The sequence below is a fragment of the Pochonia chlamydosporia genome, assembly GCF_001653235.2.
Source record: "Pochonia chlamydosporia 170 chromosome Unknown PCv3seq00009, whole genome shotgun sequence".
NCBI lineage: Eukaryota > Fungi > Ascomycota > Sordariomycetes > Hypocreales > Clavicipitaceae > Pochonia > Pochonia chlamydosporia.
This window is the reverse complement of record NW_019154044.1, coordinates 500,810-525,019: the sequence shown is the minus strand read 5'-3', so window position 1 is coordinate 525,019 and position 24,210 is coordinate 500,810. Positions and strand designations below refer to the sequence as shown.

The following is a 24,210-nucleotide window of genomic DNA, read 5'->3' as shown; positions in this document are numbered from 1 at the left end:
AGCAAACGTTTAGGTCATTAGATAAGGCGTCTAAAATACCGCAGCACTCGCTTAAGAATCGGCTCCAGGGTTTCTTTTTCCTGGTCCTGCTTCTGTATTTTCTTTCATTCGCCTACATCAAAGCTGGTGGGTTAATGAATCGTAAAAAGCGATACGTTAGGACGCTTAAGGTTCGGTATCATAGTAGCGCCGTACTGGGGGTCTTTACAATGTTAATCTCGTCCAACTGAAGGCATACGAATTGCCTATAATTCTGCCGCGTGTGTAGTCTAATGGAACAATGACAACGACCATGGTGGTTCCAGAACGCTATGGCCCCTAGAAGGAGCAAAACACAGTTGAGGTACGGGATTGTCTGCGGAGATCAATTCCAACTGCGGGTATTAATTTGTATCCACTTAATACCGCGAAGGGCAGCATGTAAGTGGAGGTAAACTTGGCATCTAAAGGCGGAATCCCATCCAATTTGCCAAATCAAGTTGAGAACGCACCATCGTAGGCTCTAGCGAACACCATCCAGCGTTGTCTTTCACTGACATCTCCCGCTTTTCGGCTTCTGGGAGGAATATGCCGAGTCGTTCTGGGGTAATGTTTTGACTTGGTATGCACCGGGCTTCTTGCTTGGTTGACTAAAAGGCGGCATTTGAATCAGTACAGCGAGGAGTTTCGTGAGTCTTAGGGCCATGGCGTGTTCCTTTATAGAGAGCCAGAGTAAGGAAGACATGTCTAGAGTCATATTGTTTCGAGCAAGCAAAGGTAGCAGTCATATCAACGATAATGTCTTGTTGACTAATGGATGCGAAGGCTGTATTTCGTCAACTACAGAGTAGCACAACGGATTCAATTGCATAACAAGAAACAAACTGGATTATCCCTTTTGTCTCTCTTTTTAGATGGCTTATTTTAAATGAGACTTGTCGGCATGGACTTGTTCCCTCCTCTGCCACTCAAAACGTTCGCACTACAAAAGCCGACTCTCTCACGCAACGGTCAAAACAGACAGAAAAGATTGGGCGCTGAAGCCGCCAACATACCCTCCATAATTTTCCAGAGTCACCGCTGGTCAGAGTTCGAATCAGGCTCCATGTACATGACAAAGACATAACAGTGTCGTGTGGTAATATCTCGCTCCAGGACATAAATTGAACAAATCGAATCACAAAATGGGACTTCACCATTGGGAAAAAAGCTGTATCAGTGCTCCTGAAGTCACTTAGACAACACAGGGATCTTGGTCATCTCCCTGAACCAGGCCTGTGTGTTCACGGGGTGAGACAAAATACAATAGGCTGTCAGCTACTTTTCTAATAGTTCTTGTGGTTGGACGCCTCTCTTCTTCTGCTGCTCTGAACATGGTATTCGAATGAATCTCACCCTGAGTGTCCGACAAGCCATGAGATGGGACATATGTAGTCTTGTACCCACGGCAAAGAACACATTGTTAAATGAAATTGCTCATTTTTGTATCTAAGACGACGCTTCTGCAAGCCAACCTATTCCCAGACATTCCTCTTCCACTCCCCCACCCTTTTTTTTTTCTTTTTCTCTTTGGCGTAGATTCAACATTGGAGCGCCCCTCTGCTGAACGCCAATCACGACAATGTGACGCACTTGGAGCACACCCAAGAGTCCGCAGACAGTCAATCAATCAGAATCGTTTCCTGGAGATCACATCAGGCATTCGTTGCCTGCCTTGGCCATGCCTAGCGGGGAGGGGGGTGGCTACCACGTCCTTCCATGGGACAGCCTGTGCAACGTACGACCCGATTCGGTGAGATGGCGGCCCAAGAAGGTATACACATCTCAATTCAAGACTACCCCAGATTCGACTCGAGTTTAGCCAGCCTTTTTTACAAGCGTCAAGGTCTGGGGGCAGCTTGCATTCTTAGCCAGACTCCCGCCAACCCAAGACTAGCCCCCACGCTCGGTAACGCTCGTAGTCGACGATTGGTTCTGGATCTGCACAGGATATATGTTAACACTTTCTCTGGTTTGCAAAACAGGATCCATTTTTGGTTCTCCTACTACTTGAATGTAAACGTTCAACGTCACGGAGGGGCCATTGTGCTGGCTACCATTGAGGCAAATGTTGCCGGATACTACAGGATAGGAACCGACTTGACCCAAACCCACACTTTTGAGTATCGCCCGAACGTCGCGGAGATCGAAATGTGTTTCTTGTTCAGTGGTCTCTGTTTCACAGCTCGTTTGCCTCGAGCAATCATCGTCTCTTCGGTTGGAACACGTGGTCGGCTCAGCCTCTGCCACATGCAAGAGTGTCTGTTCTGACATGCTGGGTGGTGTCGTCATCCTTGCGATCTGAAGTCGTGTTGGTGCTACGCAAGTGATGTAGCTCTACCATCCACACAAAAAACACCATAAATTCAGAAACATAAAGGGGGGGTGATGCAAAAACAAAAAGCGTTGGAAGAAGTGGTGTGGTCGAGAAATCTGCGCCACCACACACCATCAACGCCCGTTTGGCGCGGTCTGTTTTTAGGCCCAGCCATTTCGCTTACAGAGTGATAGACCTAATAAAAGGAAGAAAAAGCAAAACTGACAGGTGCTACAGCCCTCTCGAACAACCACAAAACAAAGAGGGAAAAGAAAAATCCCACGGAAGTTGAGGAAAATACAGTCGCTGTTACGGCAACAAGACAATCGGAATTACGGACGTGGATGAGCATGGAGCCCATCCATCAGCATGAGCGTGGCACATTCGCGCCATGCCGGCTGTAGTTACTTCGTTCATGTTGGTACCCTCCATCAGTCCCCAGAATTCACCAGACGCCAGGCACTTCGGGAGGGACGGTCCATCCCGTCCCCCGCCGTTGTTGATTGAGGTCTGGTGGTTCAACTGCTCGCATCAGGCAGCGACAGGTCTGCAGCCTCCACTGGTGTTTTACACGGGAGGCTTGAAGGCTTGCAGATGCGGCAAGGTGGTGCTGAATGCTCGTGCTGTCAAGTAGGTTCTCGCCAAAAAGTGGACGAGCCACGACAGATTCCAACAGACATATAGTCACCATTCTCGACCATGATGGATGTTGGCTCTCGCCCACAACGCGTAGTCAATGATGTCATAAGTAGCAGAAACCCTCCATTTTGGCACGTAGTTCCAGGAAGAAGAGCCTCAGAATCGTCATTTAACCCAGAAGAACTGACTTCCAACAGAAATCATGCACAGGACCTTAGAGGAAGCGGCCCAACGACGTGAGCGGCATCTCGGTTGGGCATCGTACTTTTGCAAATCTAAGCGGCGTATCATCTACAATGCCACCGAGTCTGCTTGCTCAATCGTCGGAGGAAGCCTTATCGGACAGATTCATGTTTTTGGCACTAAGAGTCTCATGTCGTACCAAAGATCCAACACCAAACAATATATACTCAGTCCCTTGTAAAGTCATTTTCACAACCCTCGTGTTCTTTTTTCATTTGCGAGGCGCATCTTCGTTTTATGTAGACATTTACCCAGACTTCTGTATGAGGAAGAGAGGCCGACTTGCAAAGTTCTCAAGAACTTGCGGTTTAACCAGACCAACCCAACTGCATAAAATCAACAGCACGTGAAGAGCATTTTGTTTGGTGAGGCTGTTAGCGCGTGCCAACACCTGAGACTTACTACATTGACCGGTGAACCTGTGGTGAAGAGGCTTGGCCTCAAAAATTGCACAAACTGGATCCTTTGCGACCCAAGAATTGCAAACTTGCTACTCGTGGAGTGGACTTTCACAACACAGCGACCTAGCCTCGCACACCACTTTCTATATGTTTCTTTAATATGACTGGACGGCTGTTGACAAGGCTCGGTGAAGTCACTGCCACGTTATGTGTTGTCGAGGTTCAATTGATAATCTTGCAACCCATGCCTCGACCCAAACACGAAGTTCGGTATTAGTCTATCAGCCTCAACACCACTATCACAGTATTCATACTTCACCGACTTTCCTACACGAAAACTTTTTCCGGTCACTAATCAAGTTGGGCTTCATATTGGTTGCCTTTTGTCGCGCCCGAAGCTCTCATGGCTGAAGTCTTTGGGGTCGTGGGTGTTGCGGCCCAGTTGTCGTCCATCTGCTTCTCCCTGATAGAACGTCTAAAACAGATAAAAGGGGCTTCTTCCACCCTGCAGAAGTATCACAATCAGCTTCAAGAACTCAGCTTCATCTCGGAATCCATTTCGAACAATCCTCTGCTTCAAACTCCAGAGATCAACATACTTACAGAATCTCTCGTCTCGTTAATTAGGCAAACTTGCCTGACCGACATACTCAAAAGACATCGCTTAGTACGAGGATTTTTCCTTGTCCAGAACGAATCGGATCTTGCCAAAACCTTCCAGGCACTCGAAAGGCAAAAGCTTAGCCTCTGCTTAAGTATCGAGCAAGTTCAAGCCAAGACACTCCACCAAATACAAGTCGACGTCAGTGCTATAGCTCTTAACAAAATGCCAACGCATAAAGCTACTCGTTGTTCAGAAGAGCAACCTAACTCTCCATCATCTGACTCTGAGACACCAAAATATTGGCCTGTTGATAAAGAACAGCCGACTCGTTCAACACAATTGACGCAACTGGTGCATCGACGTGATATAGCACCCAATTCACTTGCGAACAGGGGCAACCAAGGCCAGAATCGAGCTTCATTCTAGCACCAGGAGCTTGAAATAAATGAAGGTATCTATATCCGCAATTATGCCGGTCCAGGAGTGGATCAGGCCAACGGCTTGGCTTTTGAAGGAAGCGCCGAGATGCTAGTTGGGTTGAAAGACTCTTCTCGTTACGTGGGATCAGTCAAAGAAGGGCATAGAGAACAGCTTAACGGGTGCAGTATTGAAGGTTACGGTAACGGTCCGGTTGACCTAGACTTGGCCAAGTTTAACGGCAAACATGAGAACCCACAGGTGTTTGATGTTAAACATATGGATCCCAGCTTGGGTACAAAGGCTGTGCAGCAAAATGGCCCGCATGTCAAGCTGGTACTTTATAAAGATGCGGAAAAATTCCGAAAAGCAACTAGCAGCAAGTGAAATTAAGCATTGGAATAGGAGGTGCTTTTTTAAGGGAGGGTTATGTCCTTTTTATTGTTCTTATCGCGCGAGGGGGTTAACCCGTTTGTGGGGGAATTTTTGCAACGCTGCCACAATGCGTCAAATAAATAGGGGTTTTTACTCTTCTTATTTTAAAAGTAGTATAAAATCCATAAAGCTTTTTGTTTCTTGTCCTTTTTAAGCGATCAGGCCGGCGCTTATGTTTCTAGGATGAATATGTTAGCAGATATTTTGTTGGCCCAAAACGAACACACCCAAGAGGTCAGAGTACCCCGAGAAATTCCACACTTACACGCAGCTCGTCAGCAATTTAGTGCAAATTAAATTACTTCCCTTTAGTCTAAGTAGTCAGAATCCTTCTAATTCCCTAGATTAAATAGTATTTAATCCTTAATTACTTTAGTCTTCCCGGAAGACTTTAGCAATATCGTTTGGTGGTGCACCTCCGCAAGGTACAGCACGTAGTAAAGAAAGGTGCTTTTTAGACCGGGTAGTCAAAGTCTTCTAACTGCTCAGATTAAATAGTATTTAATCCTTAATTGCTTTAGTCTTCCCGGAAGACTTTAGCAATATTATTTAGTGGTATACCTCTGTAAGGTACAGCCTATAGCAAAAGAAGGTGCTCTTAGTTAATAAGGGATTTAGTAAATAAGCATTAAATATATTAAGTAAATAGCTCTAGTTAAGAAAATTGCAGTTAAGTCTATTAATTAAGAGTTATCTAGCTAGAGGGGGTAAAACCTCCCTTTTATCTGTGTGGTAGCTATAAGATCAAATAAAAACACTAAGTCCCTTTTTCCTATCCCTTGTTAAGCCCCCAAGTGTGAGCAATTTCGCCCACATAGTAATTAGTATAGTTACTTAATATTAGGAGCTATCCTAAAGAGAGAGTAACTGCGAGTAGCAGACACTATACTGCTACCCTACTTCTAGTATAAAAGGATAAGAGAAGAGCTTCTTAGATTTAAGAAGAGCTAGAGATTAAGACTATTACTATTCTAACTGCTAGATATCTACTATAACGCTATAAATATAGAATTACTCTTTTATTCTTTACTCTACTTATTTAAATACCCTTTCTAATAATTTAATCTCTCTACCCTTTAGGGTAGTAGACTATTAAATAAAGTAGTAAGATAATAGATATAAATGCTCTTACTAAACTAACTCTATATAGTAAAGATATAGTATGTGGGCGGAATTGCTCACACTTGGGGGCCTAATAAGGGGATAGAGAAAAGGGACTTAGTGTTTTTATTTAACCTTATAGCTAGCACACAAATAAAAAGGGAGATTTTTCCCTCTTTAGATAGAAACCTAATTAATAGACTTAACTATAATTTTTCTTAACTAGAGCTATTTACTTAGTATATTTAAATGCTTATTTACTAAATCTCTTATTAACTAAAAGTACCTTTCTTTACTAATAGTAGTATCTTATAAAGGTATACTACTAAATAATATTACTAAAGTCTTTTAGAAAGACTAAAGCAATTAAAGATTAAATACTATTTAATCTAGGCAATTAGAAGGATTCTAACTATTTAGACTAAGGGAAAGTAATAATCTAGACTAAATTGCTAATAAGCTGCAAGTAAGTGCGGTATTATGTAGGCCACTCTAAACTCTTAGGTGTGTTCATTTTAGGCTAATAAACTACCACAGGGTAGCATTATGCAACCGGCCTATTTTGCAGCCTGCAGCTAGGATTGTAACAGTTTAACAGTGCCGCTAAACCTACTGTGAAAGGCCGTAATACTAAGATAATAAACTTTAGCCTATTATATACATTAGTGTAGTAGTTCTCTATTCTTATTTTAGGTGGCTAGCTCTATAGTACTACGAGGAGGGACATGCAAATACAATGCGGTAGAAAGAAGACTACTTTGCAAGACTTATAAAGCTATAGAAAGATAAGTATACTAATTGTGTAGTTCTAGGCTTAGCAGTACTATTAACCGCGACCTATAGAACGGGACTTGCTAGATATAATATATGCCTAGCATAGACTCCAGAAAAGCGCAAGAGAACTACTATATTTAACATAGCAGGATTTACTTCACACTTATGACTAGCATTTAATAAATATAAACGTTATATTTAGACGTTTTCTCTAGCTAGTAATAATTACTAATTTAAGCCCCTTTCCTAGTAGCAGGAGCACAAAAGGGAGTATCCTGATCCCTTGCAAAGAGCATCTAACTTGCTATCTATCCTAATAATGCCCGCAGAGATAGAAAGGTTACTTAGCAGTGCAAGCAAGGTAGTATTAGGTTTACAAACCCATCTTAATAGGCATACTATTATGATAGCATAAAGTACAAGATTATAGAGTAGGGAGAGAATTATACTGCTATTATAGCAGTAAGCTAGCTTACATTGGCATTGAGATGTAAATATTAGAGATGTTAGTTAGTTATAAATAACTAACTCTAATTTAACTAAACGTAGCTTCTTCTAACTCTAATCTAACTAAACCTTACTTGGCTGGATGCCAATCCAACTGCGAGGGGATACCAGTTAAGTTGAATTGGTTAATTACGCACTCTGCGTGAGATACCAGCCTGTTAACGGAAATAAGCCCCCAAGGCTGCAAGGCATCAGCTATTATAAAGGTTGCAAAATAACAGGATTACAAGGAAGGTTCAATATATTGACCTTCAAAGGCAATTATAGTGAGGGGATATTGGAAGCTATCGGCAGATCAAGATTGTCAAATAACCATAAAAAGGAGCTCAATTCCTCACTAGATAGCTCAGAATGTAAGGACCAATTTCCACTATTCAATGACCTCCATAGCTATCCGTGATACAGCCGTGTCGCTCGGCAGTTGAAATCCGGCGGGTTGCGTCAATTAATCACAAGGGGCGGCGAATATAGTGCAACAGGAGATGGGGGTTGTATAAGGTTTATCAAATGCCCAATAATTCCTGTCCATGACTAACGCGGGGGGCATACGGCCGACCTGACATGACAATACACGGCCGTTTAGACGGCGCAGAGTAGAAGAGAGAATCAATTGATTTACCTCGACCCCGAGGCCCGCCGTCATCTGCCGACACGTCACTTTCCCGCCAATTTTTTCATCAGCTCCGTCATACTCTCGGTCGTCTTTGCGTATTCCAGGAACAGCTGTGTCAACTCTTCCTTTTCTTTTTGCTTGGCATCCTCCTGGCGCTGTTCAAGGTGCTGGACGGTGCCGTACTGGGGCGAGTCCGCGCTTGCAGCGACGGTCATAAAGGTGGCGGCCACTGCGGTTGGGTTAGTTAAGCATGATGCGTGCGTATCGATGTAGAGCTACAGGTGATTGTCTTTTTTGTTTCTAGAGGAGAAACTCACAGGCCAAGGCAACGGCAGTAAGTCGAACCATTTTGACGCGTTGGTGTGTTTTAAATGAGTGTGTAGATGTGGGAACAATGTGTGCGTACGGATGAATACTAGCCTGTAGAAGCAAAGGTAGGGACTACACTTTGGGATTGATATATATATACCTCAGAGGTCTGCTGCATCATTGGAATATCCGGACAAGTTGGATGAGATGACGGCCACGTCAACGGACCCTCTCCACGGCAGTTGGCAATGAGCATGGCACGGCATGAAAAGACACAGCCTTGAGTGGGTCACACTAGTCAGGGGTTGTATTTGGCGTTATGCATCCTCACACCAGAAGCGTAGTCTAATAAGTGGAGCGTGATTGGGGGACGATTTTTAGTCCTCCCATAGCAGTGCAACAAAAGCCTCGCACCATTGACCAGTTGATAAGGCTATTCAATGTTCACACCTGTCAGGTACCAGTAATGAGTCTGGGTCTCTTTGTCGCCCTTCAACGGCTTGGGCGGGGATAATCTCTCCGGTTTCCGCAGAGCCGAGTCATTCTAGCAGTTATTGCCCCACTAACTACCAAATTAGAGCTTTACCTATATAATTCCTCTTGATGCACGTATTCCCAGGTTTGCGCATGGCAAGCCCCTTGCTTCCATAAAATTTAGGGACTAAATTTTAGGCTCTCTCTATAGGGCTTATATTCTAATTACTAATCTGGCAGTATAAATACTATCCCGCCAGACTTAGTAGAAGTAGCCAGGTATCTTGGTAGGTCTGCTGCCCAGATATCAATTTTATGCTGCCCTAATAACAAAACTCCCAAATAGCGTTTCATCGCATAGTAATTGCGATTTGCGAGCTGGGACTCTAGCCATAGGGCTCAACTTGCAGCCCTCGTTTTCATATCGTACCCATCGCCGGCTGATTTTATGGATGCAGGGGAAATGGCCTTCCTAAGCGGGGCTGTTCCCGCAGAGTGTCGCTTTTGCATAACCCCAGAAAGCAACCCACGTTACAAGGGTTCCCAAAAATTCTAATGCAACCTCTATTACTTATTCTTTTCAAATTAGTCTCGATTAATGCTATTACCCACATGTTAGTATATGCCAAGAAATCAAGAGTCATGATAGTCAAGCAAGTAGCAAGGCGGTTGCTCTGCCAGCATGGCTACGTCGATCTACAATGCCACACGGCTATGACAATTACTATCTTGGAAATACTTTTCTTCAGTCCAGTATACTGCCCGTATATTAAGGAAGATCCACGTGCATAGCCACGCGATCCTGCATAATCTAGACAATAGTATAATATAACTGCATAGCTACCTTGTACTTTGCCTATCCACTCAACAAACTAGCGATGGAAGTTAGGTAGCATCACTAGGCATGTACTCCCAAATACGCGAGAAGAAGAGAAACCAAAAGTTTGTTACGCCCTGGCATTTAAGCAAGAATGGAGTATATATGCTCAAGCCGTTTTCCACTCGAATCCTACCTTCTACTCGGGCTTTACCCATCACTTCATAATCTCACTCGTTTCACACATTCATTCATAGTATATTCATCTCATTCCTTTACAGATATTGGCTTCTGCCACCATGCGGTTCAAGCATGTTCTAGCCCTCTTAGGCTTCGCCGTCATGGCAGCCGCCTACTCTGAGGTTGGCATCTACGAGCGATTCTATTTCTACTATGCTTATAAACTCGATTCCATGATCGTGGGGCAGCCATTAATTGCCGCCGGATGCAAAAATTGCAATTTTAATGAGTTCATCAATTTCATTGAAGGAAACGAAGGCAATAAGATCCGGAAGGTCTCCGCTGAGCATTTCCCCGACGTTGAGAAGACTGCCAAGCTGTATGAGGCGAGCGGCGCGGCGACTCAAGTGCGGGAAGGACGTGTTTACAATGGAGCCAAAGATTACGGAGAACTCTTTGAGCTGGTGCGAAAGAGGCTCGAGTTTCTCCAGTGGGAAGGCAGTTACGAGTACCCGGGTTTGACGGGGGAAAAACTGGCCACACAGGTCGCCGAGGTCAAGACGAATATAATGCATTCCATGAAGCAGGTCTGGCAGGGCCGCGTGCGAGCCGCGTTAACTTCTTTTAAGCCATACGAAGGTTTCAAAATCATTCCGACTGCCGATGGTAAAAGTGTCGACATTGCAGCCACACTCGAAGTTGAGGAAAATAAAGGAGCCATGACAAAAGCTAAGCTGGAAGAGCTTTGGGGCGAGCATACCAAAACTTACAAAGGAGCAGATATGGTTAAAGAATTTAAACCGCTCAAGGACTGGCACCCAGCCATCGTTGAGACTGAAGGAATTATCAGTATGAAATCTTCGTTGCAGGGGGCAGCCAAGAGCGGCTGGCTTACAAATGCAAATTGGCTCGTGAAAAAATGGCGTAATAGCTACGATCTCGGCCATAGTCGCAACGTTGACTCTGTCGGGGATACTTACAAAGCCTTGGAACCCCAGCTCTGTCCGAACACGGCTAGCAGGCGTGATTTTGGAATACTGCGCAAGCGACAGGCTTTCTGTATTAGAGCTGCCAAAATTAAAGAAACTATGGACGTCGAACCAAAGGGACTGGACACAGAGGTTAAGCCGGGCGAGGGCAAGCTGGGGCAGAAGCACATCCCGGCCAGTGAGGGTCAAGTCAAGAGAGCGAATAGTGTGTCGGAAAACGCGTTTGAGAAGTCGACCGAGAAGCGCCTGGGCAAAGTACCAAGTTCGTTTGAGAAAAAGTACGGCACGAGTTCGTTCAAGACGCTGCGAACCAAGGCACTCGGGTACAAGCCATTGGAGCCTAATTCGCCGAAACTTCGTTCTGGCGGCACCGGTCTCGGAAAAGTCGGAAAAGCGTTAGGCGCCGTCGGTGCCGTTTTATATGTCAAGGACATCGTCGATGCCTTCAGGGACAACGTCTCTCCCCTGCACTTCTTCGCGACCATCACCTCCATCGTCCCCTTTCTAGGCTGTGCCACTGATGCTGCCGCCTCAGCAGAGGACAAGGCGCCTGTCGGCTTCATCGTGGCCGAAGGCGTCTTGTGCAATGTTGCCGATGCCCTGCTCTTGACTCCCTTTTGGCCGGTTGGAGTCGCGGTTCACATTGTCAGAGCTGTTGTCAAGCTCTTCCGCGCTCCTCCCACGCCGCCGACAGTCTTGGAGCTGGTGGAGAAGCGAGATGCGGCCTGGGCTCAGGCGCTCGAGGACATTTACAGATACATGTATTCGGCTTATGAAATGAATTCAAAGTCATCCTTCGCCTTTAAGACGGGGAACGCCTTGTTCTTCGACTCCCTCAATGTCCTCTCCGAATCCGCCGACACGGTTGGCTCGCTGAATGCGACTGGCTCGGCCGAGCTGTTTGATCCCAACCTGTTTCCCGACCAGAATGCCGTGCCAGACGCGGCAGAGCTTGAGACCGGGTCCAAGGAGGCCATCGAAAAGCTTCAAGAAGAGGAATGGGAAGCCGTATTGCGCCGTCAGCGTCACACTCTGCTTCGTACCGCGATTGCCACGGCTAACGGCTCGCTTTTTGAACTTGATAAGGCGGCTGTCGATGTGAATACGAAGTTTATCAATTATATCGAATCCAAGGAATTCAAGGACATATATCCCAATAACGGCTGGCAAGGGGCTAAGATCCTTGCCTTCTTTAAAAATTGGGCAACTGCGATGAGCAAGTATCCTGGACTGGTTCCCGGCGTACCTTCAGCGCAACTTTTTGCACCACCCGTGGGGGACGACCCGGACTTTGAATACCCTGATATCTATACCTTCATTGAAAAGAGAGTCCAGGAGACAAGCGATTATGTAAGATCTAAACCTCCGGTGTTGCCGCGGGCGCTAGACGTTGCATATATTCTCGGGCAGTCTAAGGCACTTTTAAATATTCCCAATGATACGCTATCTCCGATGTCCTTCTTGAAGGTTGAGGTGAGCCAGGTATCTGAGAAGCCTCTTTCATCACTATACCTCCAGACACTTGTAGTCCGCCACACGAGGGAGATTGTTGAAATTATGTATGGGCGTGTTAAGGAAGAGAAGCTTAAAGATTCTGACTTTGCCGTTGAGAATCCTGAGCTTCTCAATAAATTCCGTCTCTTAATCGCCATGAAGTTAGGCGCGGTACACGACGCCGATAGAGTCGCGGAGATCAAAAGGCGCCACCCCAGCGGCTACGCTCCCGAGCTGCTTAATCATCGGGGACTTGTCCGAAGTATCACCCCGTATATTCCCGTTTTCCAGGAAGATCCCACCGATCCTGTTCCCGTGTCTTACTACCTATCAATGGTGTCTGGCCTTGAGAAGACTCTTGTCGACGAGGCGCTCCACACCAAAGTGGCCAAGTACGTCGAAACACAAGATGAGGCTATGAAGAATTATTGGGAACAGCAGAAGAAACATTTCAATAGTCTCAAGGGTATAGTGGATAAGATTGCCAGTGTTCGAAGCCGCGCCCCCCCTACGCCGAGCGAGTTCCTCGCCAAGTACCAGCCCGTGTGTGTTGGTAAGGGCCAGGACGACAAGACCTGCCAGTATTTGGTTGAGGCCTGTTACTTCGGAGAGAGCATAGGCGACGAGTTTGTTAACCTGTGCATGGACGATGCGTTGTCCCTTGAGAAGACGAGGGCCAATAAGGCTGAGCTGTGTGCCAAGTTCCCTAGCTATAAGAGCTGTGAGCTGGCCATTCAGGACTGCGATAACACGTATAGAAATAGCATGTACACGGTCCTTTTTGAGTGCGCCGCTAAGGCTGCCCCCGACCGTGAGGCAGAGTATGCCAAGATGGCAGCCGAGTAATTGACCGACCTGAGGGAGACGCTTCAATGTGAACTTGGAGGAGGGGACACGGCTTGATCTTTTTTTTTTTTTTTTTTTTTTTTCCTCAGAAACTGTGACTAGAATATTTTAGGGGTGCGAATTGAGTAATGCAATGGGACTTGATTGGCATTTTCAGCAGTTGTACATGTAGAGACTTATGGGATGGCTTGGGGTGCTAAATAAAGGTGAATTTTTTGAAGATTTTGAATGAACGGTGAATCAAATGAATCGAATATTTTGGATCTTGATTCAAAATCTTCAAGCTCCAATTTTCCAGATTCAAGCGGGGTTTGGGCCAATTCGGGCCATTTATGGATGGGTTGAGGGAATCCTAATGATTAATAAATCATGTGAGCGATGGCAAAGATGCCTCCAAGAGCCCATAGTATATAACCGCCTGTGAATCACCCGGATTATCCTAAACATTACAAAATAACATGAATACTAATCCCCCTCTCCTAGGCAAATCCATCGTAAGCACATTTAAAGCTCGGCCGAATCCTCAAAATCTGTCGGTAAAACGCCTTCAAATTCCCCATTGCACGTGCTCGCATAGCCTTAATCCTCCAAGGTCTCCATTGCATCGGGATGGGGAATTGATATCGAGGACCAATTAGCTTGGGGGGCAGGGCATTGAGGAGGATTATTCTCGTCTGTACGCAGATTAGCACATACACATGCAATAAGGGTATATTTATACCATCTACTAGCTTGCCCACAATGTGGTCTAGTCTCCCCAGAATACTATTAGCGAAGGGCAGGATATTATACTCTATAGCTGCCTTAACTAACTTCTAACTAATCTTGACTTCTTAACTCATCTTCCCCTCCAATTCAACTTGCCTCAAGCTAACCAGACTTATTGACTCCGCTTAGCCGACGAACCACAAACATATTAGCCGTATTAGTATCATTTTCTGGCTGCAATGCAATTAGCTAACTGGTCTCTAAATTAAGCGACCTAATATTTCTCATTATATTGACACGGACGGAGAGTTAATCGCTCTCCATAACTTTCGCAGAGGACATTACATCAAAATTGGCACATATTTCTGGCCTTCTTAATGCCAGAGGCACAAATGCGCAGATAAAGGAGTGGTATAAAGAGTATAAGAAGCTGAATGTGGAACTAGAGCAGGCAAAGGCTACGCAGACAAAAGAGTTAAAGGCTAGTTAAAGGTTAAAATCACAGCAGTCATGCTCGACTGTCTTGGGAGTGATCTAAAGGCTGCCTTGTGAGCTCGGAATAGCGACTCCCTACACTTGCAGAATGACTGTGATTAAGGTGGGCAAACGTTTGGCGGAATACCTAAGAATTAGTGTTAATTTTATTTAATTTTATCTGGATATTCGAAAACGCAGCAACGTAATCCTCCAAAATTTTGTTCATATACATGATACTGCACTTAGCCAGCAGGGTTGGATTATTGGCAGACGCTAAAGACGATTTAGATCACGGTCATGTTCAACTAGTGCCAGCACGGTTACATCTTGTGGAAGATCTCAGCGTACACATCATGCCGCCACGTACAAGATGCTCAAATCACCTGAATAACACAACGCCACAGCACCACGAAGTTGCCAGGCAGCAGCGACATCCCGGTGTAAGGGCATAGCTAGTAGCTGTTTTAACACATGACAGCTTTTTAAAAGAAACCACAGTGACCAAAGTATGACTTTTAAAAGTGAGGAAACAAGGATAGAAATAATACTAGGCAGAATTACCCTTTAGAACCAGAATAGAGAGAATAAAGATGAAGGCTGTTAGCTTCTACACTGTTACCCATCTGCTACTATGCTGTCAACAACTCTGCTTTCCTAGACACCCGTCGTGACAGTATCGCTATAGCGCAGTTGGGGAGTTTATGAGCCATACGCTCCAGTTGTCAGTCTGTAATCAAAGACGGCCGTACTGTGAGCCGGCTACATGTATTTGATCTGCGTAAGTGTGTAAGTCTGTTCAGCTGGGGCGATAGATGTACCCGCCTGCGCATGAGCTCTGGACTCAATTTGTCTGGACCAAAGCCAGTGCTGGTGTCTCAACCTCCATTTGTAACTGCGCCTCCTCCGCCGCCGCCCAAATCTCCACTGACAAACACCACCAGCACAGCCGAGTAGGCGGCGCAGGCTGCAAAGACCTCAGCCCGCCGAGCATTCGTCAAAACCGGTATCACGCCCGCAAATAGCAATGTAAAAAGCGCAATAAAACTGAGTTTCAAGCCAGATTACGTGCTTGGCGTCTTGTAAAGCACGTAGATGGGTAGGAATAGCATGATTGCCGCCAGTAACGTTGTGACAAGAGATACAGTGAATGAGAGCATGGGTAGCGAATATGTCCCTACTTTTCGTGGGCGAAGGTGAGTAATTGACGGTTTGGCTGAATAGGAAGCCGTGCCTGTGGGCGAGGATGAGGAAATCGTCTGCGTAGACTCTCACCGAACTTCGAACAGCCATGAGCAGTATGTTTTAAGGAAGTAGGTAAGGGAGTCGATATGGGTTTGAGGGGACAGAGTGACGAGGTCTGTCGCTTGCTGCGATGCGGGAGTGTTGGGTAAAGGGTATAATGCTGAGCTCGCTGCTCCCGAGAGCTTCGAGGAAGTATATGTAGTCTGTTGGCTTGCTTGGCTCCCCGACACAACATGCTGCTGATGGAAGTAGTTGGACAGCGTAGTCAGTGTCTGTTTAGGTGGTTGATGCAGTGTGAGAAGTGTTGAATTTAGCAGCAAGGCTTCCCCTGATGAACGATGTCAGTCGGGTCAACGTGGTTCGAAGGTTTGTCAATGGCAGGGACATTGGGGGTTTGAGCTGGGAAAAGACGGACTGTATGCCTTTAATGTCGCTCGAATATCCATCGCTAGCTTCATCCTCTTCTTCCAACGCTGGTTGTCTTTGTCGTTGGACTCCTCTTCCTTCATTGCTCGTTGCTTGAAGGACAGCCAATCTCGAGCATTTGTTCGAATCAGTCGCTGCAAGTCTGCGTTGTCCAATCTTCTTGCGTCGATGGCATCTTCACGATCATACTGATCTTGGGGTGCTTCCAGTTCTAAAAGCTCGCACTCGTAGTACAATAAGTCCCGGGCGGCTAGTTTGTCAAAGCGCTTGTATACCGCTGTAGTGTGATCTGCGTCACTGGCTATGAAACTGGCTATTTCGCCGAAGCCTGTAATGTAGTGAATGCTGATATTACCCTGCTCTTCATCAAACCCTTTAGCTATAGTATCCTACGGGTCACTCCTGACAAATGACATCTACTCACTTAAGTGTCTGTTGCCATGAGGCGAAACAGCTTTCTCGACCGCGTCGTGGATTCTTTGGAAGTGATCGGTGTATGACTAGGTTGTGGACAAAGGCCCCTCGCTGCTGCATATCCGTGCAATACGGATGGAGTGGGCACGAGAGTTGACGTGATGTTTTAGCCTCGAATGTCTCACGTCTAATTCACCGCAGACTACTCCGTGCTACCCATGAAGGCTCTCCAAGACGTAGAGCTTGAGCTTGAGCTTGAGCTTGAAAGCTGAAAAATTGGTCCGAGGCATTCTCGTTTCCCAGCCACATGATGTGCAGGGCATCCACAAGCTAATGCACAGTCGCCAGAATTTGGCAATATTACGGCTTGGGGTGACAACCACACTCCACATTTTGGATGAACCAGTTCACTTGGACCAGGATGCGGGTTTTGGCAACTTTGGGTTTGTAAGCAAATCCTCCGCACGAATTGCACCCACTACTTCATCAATTGGCAGCAGAGCTGGGGTCCAGAGTGGTTGAGGTTTGTTAGCCTGGTCAATGCCATGGCAAGTGAATGCCTCCCTTCCGAAGGATATACAAGAGCGAGGAAGCGTCTGACAGAAGCAGAATATTTAACGTTGTGTCATCAAGGGTCGCTTTCGCTCCCAGAGTCTTGATTTATCTATCGGTGAGAAATAGAGTAAAATATAATGCAGTATACCGGTTAGAGAAAAACAGAGGACGTGTAATAAGGCCCAAGTCACAGATTCACGGGTTGCTAGCATGTACCCTTGGTCTCTGAATATGCATAACATTCTGGTTTTGGTTTGATTCAATGCGCCGCCTTTGCCGTTGGGGGGTAGGGTGGGTCTTAGGCGACACACTTTTCCGCTCGCCGCCTGAGACTTCTCGGCGAGGACGAGGATATGAGCGCGAGGTAGGTGCTCATCAAGCCGAATCGCATTTTGGTCCTAGTCTGTACATAGACTACTTGACCTCTAGGTCTTTCACACACGACCACCGTGGCTACATGATTGCCTACCTGCTTCCTTACTTTCCCTTTAGTATATAATTTTTAAGTACCTAGGTAGCTAGTCTGCTATACTAGCTAGGTTGCTACGCTATTGCCGCGTTAATTTTATGAATAAACTTATTAAGGTAAGTTAGAAATATCTAATAAAGAAGAAATAGTAGAGATGAGTTAACTTTCTTTTGTTATTACAATGTTATTTTTGTATAATATTTGCGAGAAGATGGTTTAAGGCAATCTGCATGCTATATTCGTCCGCTCGCCATGCACCTACATTATTATATACTTTATGTTGGCAATACAAATTGTTCACTCTTGGATAATAATTTAAGAGAATTAAATTCTAGGCTAAACCCATAATATCACGAATGTGCGCCTAATAACTTACGAAGGGCCAGCGATAACGAGAATTGGAGCTTTCCGAGGCTAGGCAAATATTCCAGGAAAATGGTCTGTTCTCGCTCCATAAGTCTGTTGTTTTTTGACCAACCTCATCATCACAGGAACCGCCCGCTTACGTTGTAGGCGCTTAGAGTTCTCGACTTCGAACTGGACCTACTGTTGGTTGAAGCCATGTTCCCTGTCATCCTGTTGGCCGCCATTCGTCTCCTGCTTGCGCCCAGGGGTCCCATGGATATAAACATCCACCCCCCCCCTCATGTGCACCAAGAGGGCGATGACCCCCCCTCCAGCGAGAAACACAACGATACAGATGATAAAGGTCAATAGCCATTACAGACATGGCTTCACATGATACCTCGTTGCATCTCGGCATGGCCAGCGGGAATGCCACCGTGAGCGGTGCCCGACAACAGGTCGACAGCATTCGCGATGACCTCGGGTATCCTTCCCAAGAATACTTGGATACTCTAGACGACCAACAGCGGGAGGGGTTGTTCAAGCTTCTTCACAGCAAGGATAGGCTCATTGGAGCCTCTGTTGTCTCGTTAGTCTCGCCTATCGCCTGCGCCCTTGCTATCCTAACGCTTTGCCTCTAGCCTTGCCAAAAGTCTCTACACCAGCCAGGCTAGATTCGTTTTCGAGCTTCTGCAAAATTCGGAAGACAATCACTACTCTAAAGCTCTTTCGCTTAATGAGACGCCACAAGTCACCTTTCATCTCTACCATGATCGTGTTGTTTAGGAGTGCAATGAGGACGGCTTCGACAAGGTGAATCTCGCAGCAATCTGCAACATTGGCAAGAGCTCCAAGAAAACCTCGCAGACCTACATCGGCGAAAAGGGCATTGGATTTAAGTCCGTCTTCATGGTAGCCCACAAAGCATACATACAGTCCGGGAACTATTCCTTCTACTTCCAACACCGCCCCACGGACAACGGAATGGGCATGATTGCGCCGCAGTGGCAAGAAACAGAAGAATATCTTGGAGATCATTTCACAAGAATCACTTTGTCTCTTCATGACGAAGGAACTGAAGAAGAGCTTGCGGCACAGTACCAAATGATACGTGAGCAATTCGAAAAAGTTCATGAGGCGATCCTTCTCTTCATGTCGAAATTGAAGCGTATCACAATTATCTTTCATCACAATAAAGAAGGATCAGAAGCAATTGAAAAGACGATAGTCTTTCTCTCAGCCACGGAGGCCACAAGACGACAGTCACTAAAACAATAACCGAAAAAGACAAGGTCCGAAATGAGGAAAAGCACTACTTTGCTAGCACATACCTTGCCTCGGGTCTGGCCAAAAACAAAAATCGAGATTACACAAGAGAAGACTTGGCATCTGAGTCCTACTCCAGGTCGCCTATCACTCTGGCGTTCCCTCTTACTGATACAGATGAGCCACTGCTACTAGCACAGTGGGTTTTTGCCTACTTGCCTGCATCTCGAATGGGTTTCAAGGTAGGTATCTGCTAGTGGCTCGTCCCAAAACGATTTCTAATTTCAAATTGCCTAGTTCATTATCCAAGCCGATTTCGAAACTCAAGCCAACCGTGAAGGAATAGTCATGACGGCGTCTCGAAACAAAACTCTTATGTTTGGTATTGCGGAAGCCTTCATTCACGCTGTCCATGCCATGCGAAAGGTTCCGTTTCTCCGTTTCACGTGGATGCGCTATCTTCCAGCAGAGAACGATTACCCATGGGATGAAACCTGGTCTACGCTACTCACACATATCCGTCATTTACTCAAAGAGACCAAAATTCTAGAACCAGCCGACGATGGCGCTCCTCTGAAATACTTGCACGCTAGCAGGCAGCACACGCTTGTCGAACTGGACAAGCATGGAAAGCCACTTTTACCTGACAAAACACCAAATATTTACATTTCTCTTCAGTACAAGCACTGTGATCTTGATATATTACGAACCTTTGGGTTGAGTGGAACCGGTATGAATGAAATCATCGCCCGAGCCGAGGCGGATTTGGAGAGGTCGACTTCGAGAATAAAAACTCCCAACGACGAAGTACAGTCAGGCATTGCGAGACTGTTGACAGTGCCGTTTACGAAAGGCTGGTTAGAACTGCAAAAGCAAGTTCGGAAACTGGAGATGGTCCAACTTCAGGGCGGAGAATGGTGCGCGGCGTACGATAAATGTGTCTATTTCTCTGCCATGGACGCAACCGATATTACTATCCCCAATGGACTCGGATGGCATGTCTTGGACCGCTCGGCGGAGTCATTACCAGATATGAAGCATCTTCTAGAGCTAGTTGGTGTGAAACAGGCGTCTGTATCTGACGTACGAACAACAATTGCGCGTATCTACAACATGTTCGGGAGTAAATCTTCAATCGCAGCAACTTTGAGCTTGGCCGCCGACCACCTACGGTTTCTGTATTTGACAGAGCATTTATTGCAAGATCACGAAATTTACCAAGGTATTTGCGTCTATAGCTCGAGAGGAGCTTTAATCAACCCGAGGTCATCAAGAATGTATATCTGGAATACAGATCCTTACGGAGTAGCTAGTCTTTTCGCATCCACCGCCTCTGGAAATAACCCAGGAAGTGGTGCACCAGGCATGAGACTTACCTACTTGCATAGTTCCTACTTTGAAACCCCGCCTGAGAAACCAGAAAAACAATCTCTCGATTGGAAGGAATGGCTGCATGCCCGATTCAACATTCGGCGCATGGTTCCATTGTTGAGCAGGGATCAAACTGAACTTTCAAGCGGCTGCAAATACCTAGCGCGGTATCGACCAGATCAATTCCTTGTCTTTTTGCAATCAACTTGGAACGATGCCGTACTAAATGTAAATAATCACAGCAACATTGTCCGTGAGATCCTGGATGTGCGCGTGGTCTGCTCTAGAGGAAGCAGCGAAAAGACGGTGCGGCTTAAACAAACCTACTTGCCCCTGAAAAAAATAATGGACCTCTGCGACCGGTTTCTTATAGAAGGAGATTTCTTTCCCTTTCTCAAAATCAACCGTCCGCTTAGCCATGGCACAAGCCCTGGTGAGTGGGAGGCACTGGGCAACAGTTTTGGACTCGGATACAATGAGAACGACCTCATGGGGTTTCTCCTCGACCTTTTCAGGGAAATCATGAATGCAGCTGAAGAGCGCGATGTTGAACCGTATCCACAGAGAATTTACGACTTATACTTGTATCTGCAGGCTGAATGTCGACAATCCAATGATTTTGAAGCAAGTTGTAAGATGATCCGGTACGTACCGATTCCATCGTCGCTGACAGGCGCATTTTGGAGAGCCGTAAATTGCTCATAGGTATCTGTTCCAACTCTAACGCGGCCAATTGTAGGCAAAGTACTCTGGGGGAGACTGTTTTCGTCCCTACAGATAACGAATGGGATGATACAATTCTCTGTGTTTGGGAAGCACCAGAGGGCTTGGCGCTGCAAAAGAAGTATTCTCTGACTGAGAGATTTTGTAGCTCATTTAAGGACTTTGAGGCCGACAAAGCTTTAATGGCAGATCTTTTTGTCAATATGCTAGGCATTGCTCCCGCCTGCACATGGCAAGACTTGGTTGATGAACTCAGAGTCTGCAAGGCGAATGGGGAAGGCGATTGTGAATTTATCTACAAGCTATATAAATGTCTTTCGAACTCCAACCACGGGTCCCAAGCCATGAAGCAGATGCGGTTTGTCCAAGTTACGCACTAATTTCTATCCTTCCTGCGCTAATCATTTTACAGCAACATGTTTATGGAGGAGCCTCTCATTTACGATCCTACAGGTGTGGCAGCGTGGTACGAAACCTCTCGTTGTCTGTGGTCCAGCGCAACCAATATTAGAGGAATGTTTGCTGTCAATGCCATCTACGACGATTTGAAGCACTTTTTCGTCAACAAGCTTGGTGTCCAAACGCGCACGGTGGGAATGGTATATAAAAAGTTAGCAGGGGATACTACAACACTTGCTACCGATGAGATCAAAACTACCCTGATGGTATTCAGCGTTTTATTGGAAACAGAAGGGGGCGATTTTGATCCAAAACCCATCCTTGAGAAGAAATTGCTACCCGTAATATCCCCAAATGGAGAGTTGGAATTGCGTACGGCAAAGCAGGATTTTGTGATACGAGACCGACAGCACCTGAGTGACGATTTTGCACAGAAGGCTTGGTTCCTAGATTTCAACATGGAGTCAGTTCGACGTCTCCAATATTTTATTGAATGGGCCGGTCTTGAGAAGCGATATATCTCCGAGGCCATCAAGGAAGTCTGCACCGTAGATTTCAGCTCAACCAGGCCCATCCGCAACGCACGCTTGCAGATTTCACAAAAGGCTCATGCGATGACAAGGTATCTGACGATATAATTGTATACTCTGTGAAGTTAAGAAGTCCTCTTGCTAATGTCTCTAGAATTGCGGCTACATTTAACAGCCCTAGGTTACAGGGGAATGCACCCGCGTTGTACAACCTATTCAAGACCTCGCAAACTCTTGAAGCCAGCAGCATTACATCTACGCTAATCATAAATCAGTCTGGCACACCCATCTCCGTTGATAAAGAATCGGCAAATCTATACATACCCGATGATGCGAGTGAGCTAAAGATATATCTTACAGATGATGCGATTGAGCAGGAAAGCTGTTTCAACACGAAGTTGCCACGTCGACTGGCACAGTAGATTATGAGCGAACCTAACAGGGCCTCTTTGGATCATGCGCCTCCACAGATGGTGGCCGCTGTGCAAAGCGCTCTCAGTGTTAGTCGCCGGGCGCTGCCAAAAGTCCTGGATGAACTTGGTATTGTGCCAATTGAAGTCACAGATGATGAACCAGAGACCGTGACGCTGCCATTTAGAATCTTGGAACAGGAGATATTCGGCACGGCGACAACAACAGAAGCCACGTCACAGAGTCTCAGGGGTAGTAATGAACCCGTCTCGATACACAATCGCGAAGCATTCTCTGCTCAGTCTTCGCAACTCTCTGAGAGGGCTGCGATCAGACGTGGCCATAGCCCACCACAGGTGTCTGAGAGAGTGTCTGTCATGTCACATGTCGCTTTCGGACAACTTGAGCCCTCCAGTAACGGCTATGTGCAATTATTGTCGCATGTTACTGAGGCGGCTCGGCGAACTACATTTCCGACGCATACCAGAAGTGCTAATAATAGTCTCTTAGAGTCGGACAGTGTTCAAGAATCCAACGACCCAATAGATCGCTTCAACCTTAGCCTATACCATAAGCTGGAGAGAGACAAGCGTGTTGGTGCTGCCGGCGAACTCTTCGTAAATAACCCCATGTATCCTTTTTAGTCGAGCCGTATGATAACCATTTTTGCAAAAGGTCTTTGAACTTCTTTTGCAGCTGCTGCCTAACTTTGACAAAGACAACTGGGCGAGCAATATTCGCCACTACGTCCATGAGCACACCGATTACTCTGATATCGGAAGCTGGAACGGCGGCCGAGAAACAAGCGATATTGTTTATCGTGATGTTCAGGGCGTTTTTACCAATTTGCTAATAGATAGGGGCTATCTTGGAGGCCAGCAGTGGATGAACACAATAGTAGAGTACTATGTGGAAGTCAAGTCCACAACGAACAGGTGCAAAGCACCATTCTACATGAGCAACTCGCAATACAACAGAGTAAGTTCGTCCTAGCAGCACTGCTGTAACTCTAGGTCTCTAACAGACTTTACAGATGCACGAGTATTCTACGGCAAACCCATTATTCTGGAATGCAAAGAGGTTATACGTGATTTTTAGAGTGTATAATCTTACACAGAGTTCAATCGGGCTAAATGTGCTTGTCGACCCTGGTCGTCTGGCCGAACAGGGACTACTCTCCTTCACGCCAGATACGTGGTCCGGGGTCATCAATTAACAGGCTTAGCTTTTGCACACAGTAATACCAGTTAGAAACTGCTAAATGCGGCAAGAATGATCATGAGATAGCAGTGAACCTGCACGTTGTAAAAGGCGCGGCCCGCATAATCCCCAGTAGTAAGACCAGCTGAAATGCAGGCTCGAGAGTCTTCGGCACGTCCGTCGGATATCCGACAGGGTATCGCAGGTCTCCCACAAACTGCACCCATCTTTGCCCACCAGATCGTGCGCAAGTTCAATCAAGTGTTAGGAATGCCTCTCAACAGTGGTTGTTACAACAAGTTGTTACACCAGATGCCACTTCCGATCAAGGGCGGAGACTATCCGATTTTGAGGAGAAACAGTAAACAAAAATATTTTGAGCGTCAAGTCTCTTCTTGTCCATACCAAGCACCGTATTAGTTATTTCTTCACTGCAGCACTCTAAATTGTTGAGCCAGTTGCTACGCCGTACGTCCAAGTCGCGGTGACTCCGTAG

General features: G+C 46.1%; 5 protein-coding genes across 5 annotated transcripts; 3 read left to right on the top strand and 2 right to left on the bottom strand.

Annotated features, from left to right (window-relative positions):
* Nucleotides 1-8,110: 8,110 nt before the first annotated feature.
* VFPPC_10692 (hypothetical protein) lies at nucleotides 8,111-8,417 on the bottom strand (the record flags this gene model as incomplete). The annotated part of the gene is made up of 2 exons (XM_018289014.1): nucleotides 8,111-8,298; nucleotides 8,387-8,417. 2 exons carry the CDS (start codon nucleotides 8,415-8,417, stop codon nucleotides 8,111-8,113), a joined length of 219 nt encoding a protein of 72 aa, XP_018138179.1.
* Nucleotides 8,418-9,968: 1,551 nt separating this feature from the next.
* On the top strand, nucleotides 9,969-13,178 carry VFPPC_10691 (heat-labile enterotoxin, A chain; the record flags this gene model as incomplete). The annotated part of the gene is made up of 1 exon (XM_018289013.1): nucleotides 9,969-13,178. One exon carries the CDS (start codon nucleotides 9,969-9,971, stop codon nucleotides 13,176-13,178), a length of 3,210 nt encoding a protein of 1,069 aa, XP_018138178.1.
* A 1,415-nt stretch (nucleotides 13,179-14,593) lies between these two features.
* Nucleotides 14,594-14,815, top strand: VFPPC_18231 (hypothetical protein; the record flags this gene model as incomplete). The annotated part of the gene is made up of 1 exon (XM_022429874.1): nucleotides 14,594-14,815. One exon carries the CDS (start codon nucleotides 14,594-14,596, stop codon nucleotides 14,813-14,815), a length of 222 nt encoding a protein of 73 aa, XP_022285107.1.
* Nucleotides 14,816-15,631: 816 nt separating this feature from the next.
* Nucleotides 15,632-16,754, bottom strand: VFPPC_16788 (hypothetical protein; the record flags this gene model as incomplete). The annotated part of the gene is made up of 3 exons (XM_018294541.1): nucleotides 15,632-15,933; nucleotides 16,021-16,387; nucleotides 16,662-16,754. 3 exons carry the CDS (start codon nucleotides 16,752-16,754, stop codon nucleotides 15,632-15,634), a joined length of 762 nt encoding a protein of 253 aa, XP_018138177.1.
* Nucleotides 16,755-18,197: 1,443 nt separating this feature from the next.
* Nucleotides 18,198-22,525, top strand: VFPPC_10689 (hypothetical protein; the record flags this gene model as incomplete). Its single annotated transcript, XM_022428724.1, has 8 exons — nucleotides 18,198-18,403; nucleotides 18,456-18,564; nucleotides 18,601-18,982; nucleotides 19,102-19,322; nucleotides 19,378-21,095; nucleotides 21,191-21,532; nucleotides 21,587-22,195; nucleotides 22,258-22,525. The coding sequence occupies 8 exons, from the start codon at nucleotides 18,198-18,200 to the stop codon at nucleotides 22,523-22,525; spliced, it is 3,855 nt and encodes a 1,284-aa protein (XP_022284071.1).
* Between the last annotated feature and the right edge of the window lie 1,685 nt (nucleotides 22,526-24,210).